The following is a 7694-nucleotide window of genomic DNA, read 5'->3' as shown; positions in this document are numbered from 1 at the left end:
CATGTCTGTCAGTTAATATAAACATGGCAAAAATTACTTTTAGAAATTTTGTGGTGAGGGGAGAGTAGGAAGATATCATATTTGTTTAAATTATTTCTAACCTGTATTAAAAAGATAAAGGAGTAATAATATCAGGGGAAGACTCATTCAAGGAATTAAAGACAAAAGGCTGGGTATACCTTTATAAATAATTTGATTATTTTGAACTACTCAAGATAAATAGAAAAAAAGAGTGATGAATAGTGTAAAACAGCTGGATAGTGACAATTTTCTATTTATTTTTGATCATTTCATTTTTTATTGAGGAAGACACAATTTTCATATATAGCAATAGCTAACACTATACATTTGCATGAGAAGTGTGCATTGAGATAAGTATGAGTATTCGTAGAAGGAAGTGGAAGATAATTCCATAGTTCAGGTCAGAGATGGTTTTAAGAGATGAAGAAAAGTACTTAGTGTGCTGATGGTGACTGAGTAATATTACCAGGTCATTGCTTGTACATTGCCAGCAATACTCACAACTTCTGCTGCAGTCATTTCTAGCCCCCGCTTCATTTAATAAGAATAAAATGATTCATTAGAAGCAAGCAGTGTGGCTCTAAGCTGCAGTGAGAAGTGCTTTAGGATATGAGGTCTAAAAATTCCCTGAATTGATATGTTTCAGAGATGAATGGATAGATAGGAATTAAGGTTGTTGTAGAGGTAGCTGCAGCATAATGTAGTGTACTTCTTAAGAAAAAAAAAATAGGACATAAATATTTAGTCAGACAAATGTTTAGCTAATAAATAAGAAAGTAGAACTCACCTGGAAAATGAGGTGCATAGAGGGAGTGTCAACTCAACACCAGTGTTCAGGACTCAGCCCCACTGTCGGTGTATCCCAACCTCTCAATGATGTGGATTTAGGCAGTAGACCCTGAGGGCAGCCTCCTTAGCACAACAGGTTCCAACAGGGCTGCTCACTTGTTAGGTCCCTCTCTTTTCTGACTTGCTGCTGCATGTTATTCTGTGGGAAATAATTTTAGCAGTACTCCCCCCTATCAATTATTTTTTATTAAAATTAATTTAAATAAGATACACATGTATACTTCAAAAGTCATCTTGGATTTATACTATTTCTTTGAATGAACCTTCCTCAAACTTGGATTTAGTTTCTTGGCTTAGGATAAAGTGATGGGTAAATTGTGAGGGATTAATTTACCCTGAAAGATGCTTAAGACAATTTGGGGATTAGTAAAATCAAAATTCTTCTATGAGCAGGATCAAAACTATAAAGCAAAATATTACAAACCAAGAAAATATTATCATCAGATCATACCTCCACTTATCCCTCTATCCATACACTCATAAATATTTATTGAACACTTAGTACAGGCCAGAATTTGTTAATAGGATACTGTCTGTCCTTTGGGAACTCATAGATGTGGTGAGTGATGTACAAGATAGTCAAATGTCAATTACGAAGTAGTGTCCTAAACATTGTACTTGCATAACATAATATGACAGCATAAAGGAATAGGGTCAATTGCAGCTGGAAGAAAGAAGTATTGCATGAATTGTACTTACAGCTGAGAGGCAGTCAGAGCATAAAAGTGCATATGTCACTGTAGTCATAACAAACAACAAAGCAAACTAGCATGAACAAATAAAAACAGGATTATCCGAGTAGTTCAAGAAAATCAGTGTGTACTTTGCAGGGGTAAGGAAGAATCAAGGTGTGAAGCTGGGGATAGACAGAGGATACAGATCGCTTATATGAAGGAATCTGAAATTTTGTGAAGAAGTAAAAATTACTGAAGGAGTTTAGGCAGAACTGTAAACAATCAGGTGACCGTCATAGAAACTGCCTTCTTTCTTTTTCTTTTACTCTCTCAATAGCTTACCTATTTATTTTTTCTCCTGTTTTTCCTCTTTTAATAAAAAGTCATTTCTATTCTTAATCAGTCAAGAAATATGTCAGTTCTCTCTCTCTCTCTAACACGCACACACACCTCCAGAAAAAGATGATGTTTAAAACATAAAAATGCTAAAGGTTGGACATCGAATGGGCCCCTTGCTGAGAATTTTTGTTGTACTGATCATTTTGATTTGTGATGAAATGATTACCTAGTAGGAAAGCTTCATTTTTTTTTCATTATTTGTGCTATGTTTCTTTATTTAACAGGCTTAACATCTTGAATTTTTATTTTTGTGTTTTGGGTAATTTATGATTTTTATTAACAAATGTTAATTCCCTTGTAAAAAGTATCTAAAATGCATAAGTAATGATTTTAGGAATTTAAAGTCACATATATTCATTCACATTTTACTGTATTAGTAATTATTAAAGCTAGACATTTGTTCTTTAAGATGTTTTTATGTACATACACACAGAATCATATTATGGATTTTATTCTTCAAAATTTTTCACTTTAGGCCTCTGTTATATAGGACTATGTTATTGTATTTAATAGCTATGTAGTATTTCATTATATTGATGAATTATAATTTGATTTTAAATTCTCTATTAATGTATATTTTGGTTGTTTACAATTCATTGCTATTGCTTTTGAATATATGGATATATATGTATATTTGTGTGTGTGGAAGTAGAGCTATGGCATTTTCTTTGGTTATAATACATCCTCCATAAATTTAACCTTCAGTTCAAGGTTAGGGGCCTCAGGAAACTCTGTTATTATCTTGATTTGGACATCTTAAATCCTAATAAATATTACTAGTTCTGGCTATCTTCAACCATGTATAAGAATTCTTATTGTAAGGACCCCTTTGAATACACTGGGACTGATATATATATATATATATATATATATATATATATATATATAGATTTTTTTTTGTCTTTGTTAATGTTAGAAAAACAAAACAAAGCTATTTTTAAAAATTGCATTTCCTTAATGATTGGTTAGCTTATCTTTGAATGAGTTTAATTGTCATTTGTAGTTTTTCTATCATAATTTACTTTGTTGTGTATTTTTATTTTTAATTGAAACTCCCCTTTATGGAGTCTTGAGTCTCTGAGTCTTTTAAGACAGTTCTTTCCTCATCATCTATACTGCGATCATACTGAATATACACTCTGCATTTCACCATATGTATCTTTAAAAATCCACGCACTCATGATCAAGCTATAAAAACAGCTGGCAGTGCCTTGTACGTTATATCCATTGTCATTCACCTCAGTGATTGTCCCATTTTCTCTGATTCAGTTCTGCTCTAATTTCCCCAGTTATAATCTATAAAACTCTCTATTCAGTGCTCTTTTATCAGGGCCTCCTAGCATCACCCATAATGTTTTGTTTTGCCTGTAATCTTTGCTCTGTCTCCATAACCCTCACAGTGCCCATTCCTGCCTGGTCTAGTTGCCCTCATCTATTCTTGGCTGTAGTGCTTCCATGGTTCTCCCACTTTCTTATGTGCCACAGGGTTGTGCCCAAACTGGACCCTGAGTATGATATAGAGTGGCAAAGAGGGACATGAAGTCATGAGAAAGAATGATTGTTGGTGGTGAAGGCCTGTAGGAAAGCTTGACGGTGGTAGTTTGGAGAACCCAAGCTGCTTAATTCAGGTGCAGAATAAGCATTGGTAATGTTTGTTTGTGAAAAGGAAAAGTAGTTTAGAAAATCTAATAAAGGGGAAAAATATAATTAATTTATTAGTTAGAACCATTTAAAATTGATATTTGACTTTTTTTTTTTCTTTTTTTGGCCATGCTTGTGACATGCAGAAGTTCCAGGGCCAGGGTTTGAATCTGTGCCAGAGCTGCAACCTGAGCCAGGGCAGTGACAACACTGGATCCTTAACCCATGACACCACCAGGGAACTCCAGTTATTTGATTTTTTTTAATCTAACGAAATACCAATTTCATATGATTCCAACTGATAATTTATATATATTTATACACACACACACTCAGCAATATGTTGCTTATCTTTATTTCACTTTTCTAGGCTTAAGTTTTTAAAATTTTGATTTTGATACATTTTCTTTTGTAAGCTGCTTTTTTAAATTAAAGGTTCATTGTAAACATGTTTTATGATTTTTACTACAAACGAGGTTGAGCACATTTCCAAGTTGGATGAACTGTTGTAATTTAATTCCTTATTGTTTGGATTTAGGTTATTTCCAATTTTCAGTTTTTCATAAATAATTACATAACATTTACCACTGTAATAGCTAAGTGTTTTAGCTCATCTGTTGTTATCACCTTAATTTTTTTTCTTGTAATGAGGGTCTTAGGTATAGGGTAATTTAAAAATATTTGACATATATTTTGAAATTGGTGTTCTGGAGAAGGTGTAAAAATGTGTACTCTGAGTTACAGAATATGAGAAAACGTGTTTCCGCACAGCCTCACTAAGTTACTCATTTTTTTAACTTTGATAGTTTTCTACAAATGTAACAATATCTCCCCATTTTTTATTTACAGTTCCTTAATCACTAATGAATTTGACTAGTTTTCATATATTGACTACATGGATTTCATATTTGGCTACAATCTTTTTGTGTTTGTTCATATTAAATTTGATTTACTATTATCTTTGATGACTATTTTCTCACATTAAAAATTTGATATGGAAGGGGGAGTTCCCGTCATGGCTCAGTGGTTAGCAAAACCGACTAGGAACCATGAGGTTGCAGGTTTGATCCCTGGCCTTGCTCAATGGGTTAAGGATCTGGCGTTGCCCTGAGCTGTGGTATAGGTCGCAGACATGGCTTGGATCCCACGTTGCTGTGGCTCTGGCGTAGACCAGCAGCTACAGCTCCTATTAGCCTGGGAACCTCCATATGCTGTGTGATAGGCTCAAGAAATGGCAAAAAGACAAAAAAAAAAATTGATATGGAAGATTTAGATTTTTGAATCTGAAAGTGTCATTTTTTTCCTGCGTGATTTGCACATGTGGGAATATGCTTAGAAGGGTATTTTTTCACATAAAGGATTATCTAAAAATAAGCCTCTGTTTCTTGTATGTTTCTATTTCTTTTATTTTTATTTAAATAACCAATAAAAACTCATTTTAGTTACTGTCTTAAGGTAAGGAATTCAGTTTATTTTTGCCAACTTTGGTAAGCTGTGTCAACACCATTTACTGACAAATTTATTCTTTTCTATACTGATTTGATATGATCTTTTGATACACTCCTAATTTGTCTCCCCCCCAAATTCATCTATTACATTCTTCACTTTGAAGCTACTATAAACTTTTTAAGCACAAATATAATATGTCATTTTTCTGCCTCACTTTCTATCATTTCTAAAATATGAACTAAATTCTTTTCATGCCATAGAATTTTACCTGATGAATCCCTTCCTGGTTTTCTTTGATTAATTACAAACCGTTCTGTTTCTTCATGCTTCACAGTATTTCCCATGCCTTCTATATATGTAGATCACTCTTCCTATTCTTCCTCACTTTATTCCTCATTTAGATCTTAGCACAAAGGTCTTCTTCTAGAGAAGATGGCACTGCTGTGAGCGCTTTTATTTCCCCTAACAGTTTGTTCTTTTCTTCAAATATATTACCACCATTGTAATCATCTAGTTATGTGATTAGTTATTTAATGCGTAGCTTCATGACTAGTCTATAATCTGCATTATGACAGGCTATGCATCTTAATACCAGAATGAAGTACAATGTCAAAAACATGGGAAGTCTTCATGTGAACTGTTCAATGAGTGTGTGTAAATTAATAAACAGTTGTAAGACTTTTGCAGAGAACTCTGTGAACAGGGTGAAGACTTTTCTTTACCATAAGAATTTGAAATGTAATGAAGTCTACTTCTATCAGTAGTTTTGGTACTTTCTTTTATAATTATTTTTATTTGTTCCTTTCAGGTAACACAAAGTCAATGCATAAAGCAAATTACTCTTCAGTGTCTGAATTTGTGTTCCTGGGACTTTCTCCCTCCAGGCCAGTACAGGATTTCCTCCTTGCCTTCTCTACAGTGTGTTATGGAACAATTGTTCTAGGGAACCTCCTTGTTGTGTTTGCAGTGATCTTTGACCCTCATCTACATTCCCCCATGTACTTCCTTTTAGCCAACCTCTCCTTTATTGATTTGTGTTTTTCTACCTTAACAGTTCCTAAGACGCTTTCTGATCTGTGCTCTGGGCGCAAAACCATATCCTTTCAGGGGTGTGTCTTCCAGATATTTCTCCTTCACATCCTGGGTGGATCTGAGATGGTGCTGCTTACAGCCATGGCCCTAGACCGATATGTGGCCATATGTAAGCCCCTGCATTACCTGACCATCATGAGCCCCCGGATGTGCCTTTTGCTTCTGTGTGGCACTTGGGCTATTGGCCTCCTTCACGCAGTGGTCCAGTTAGCTTTTGTGGTCCATCTGCCGTTTTGTGGTCCTAATGAAATAAATAGCTTTTACTGTGATCTTCCTCGGTTTATCAAACTTGCCTGCATAGACACCTACAGAATGGAATTCATGGTTACCGCCAACAGTGGGTTCATTACTATGGGCACCTTCTTCTTACTGAATGTCTCCTATGTTTTCATCCTGGTGACGGTATGGAAACGCTCCTCAGGCAGTTTGTGCAAGGCTCTCTCTACTCTGTCGGCTCACATCAGTGTGGTGATTTTGTTCTTTGGGCCATGCATCTTTGTTTACATGTGGCCATTTCCCACGGTGCCGGTGGACAAGTTCCTTGCCATTTTGGACTTTATGATTACGCCCCTCCTGAATCCTGCCATTTACACATTGAGAAACAAGGACATGAAGATGGCAGTGAGGAGACTGCGTAGTCAGCTCCTGAGCTGGCAGAAGATCTCCTAAATAACTCCTGACAGCACAAGTTACTTTAAGAAAATGTTAATACAAATTTCTGATATAATTACACAAAATTTGGGGCTTTTTTTCCTGAAGTCACTGTTTTATTTTATTCAGACTAGGTCATTGATTATGAGGTTACATTGAATCATCCAAATACCTTCTTGTTGGCAAGTTGTTTGACAGTTGAATTAAAGTCTCAGGAAATGTTTGGGGGATGTTTTTGAAAAAGCCTAGATATTATATACTTGGCATCTTCTGAAATTATGGCTTTAGACACAACTGCCTGGATTCAATTAACTAACTGAATTTGATTAATTCAATTAACTTAGAAATAATATACTCAAACTTTTGAGGGAACTATGAAATATTTAACTTTCCTTTGATTTAAATCCCAGATATGATTTATTAAATTTATAATTTTTTGAAATTTAAAAAATTTGTGAGAGAGGATTTAAAGCCTGGAGACAAAAAAAACAAGTGTAACAAATGGAGTTGACAGAGGATGGATCATGTATTATAATAAGAGGAGATTGACAGATGGTGGGAGGGAAAACATAATGAAAGCCTCATGTTTCTAGTATGTTTCATGTGTTTGGCCTGTGGCTACTACTTTCACCCTGGCTTATCTCAATTATCATGGGCTTAAGTCATCTCCACTTGGCCTAGGGAAGGATAATTTATGTATATGTTTCTACTTCATACTTTTTTTTTTTTTTTTGCTATTTCTTTGGGCCACTCTGGCAGCATATGGAGGTTTCCAGGCTAAGGGTCGAATCGGAGCTGTAGTCTCTGGACTACCAGAGCCACAGCAACGCAGGATCTGAGCCGCATCTGCAACCTACACCACAGGTCACAGCAACACCGGATCATTAACCCACTGAGCAAGGGCAGGGACCGAACCTG

General features: G+C 35.2%; 1 protein-coding gene across 1 annotated transcript; it reads left to right on the top strand.

Moving 5' to 3' along the window:
* Window positions 1-5855: 5855 nt before the first annotated feature.
* LOC146401727 (olfactory receptor 4F6-like) lies at window positions 5856-6794 on the top strand. Its single transcript, XM_084970426.1, has one exon. The coding sequence runs from the start codon at window positions 5856-5858 to the stop codon at window positions 6792-6794; it is 939 nt and encodes a 312-aa protein (XP_084826552.1).
* Window positions 6795-7694: the final 900 nt, after the last annotated feature.

This window comes from Sus scrofa, chromosome 7 (assembly GCF_054392235.1).
Source record: "Sus scrofa isolate SSC_HxYL_T2T_F1_AM1 chromosome 7, Sscrofa_HxYL_maternal_Yorkshire_Landrace_v2.0, whole genome shotgun sequence".
In the NCBI taxonomy this organism is placed as follows: Eukaryota; Metazoa; Chordata; class Mammalia; order Artiodactyla; family Suidae; genus Sus; species Sus scrofa.
This window is presented reverse-complemented; position numbering and strand designations above follow the sequence as displayed.

Bases quoted from the DNA above. Each gene is read 5' to 3' on its own strand.
- LOC146401727 (XM_084970426.1), top strand. From the start codon at position 5,856: ATGCATAAAGCAAATTACTCTTCAGTGTCTGAATTTGTGTTCCTGGGA.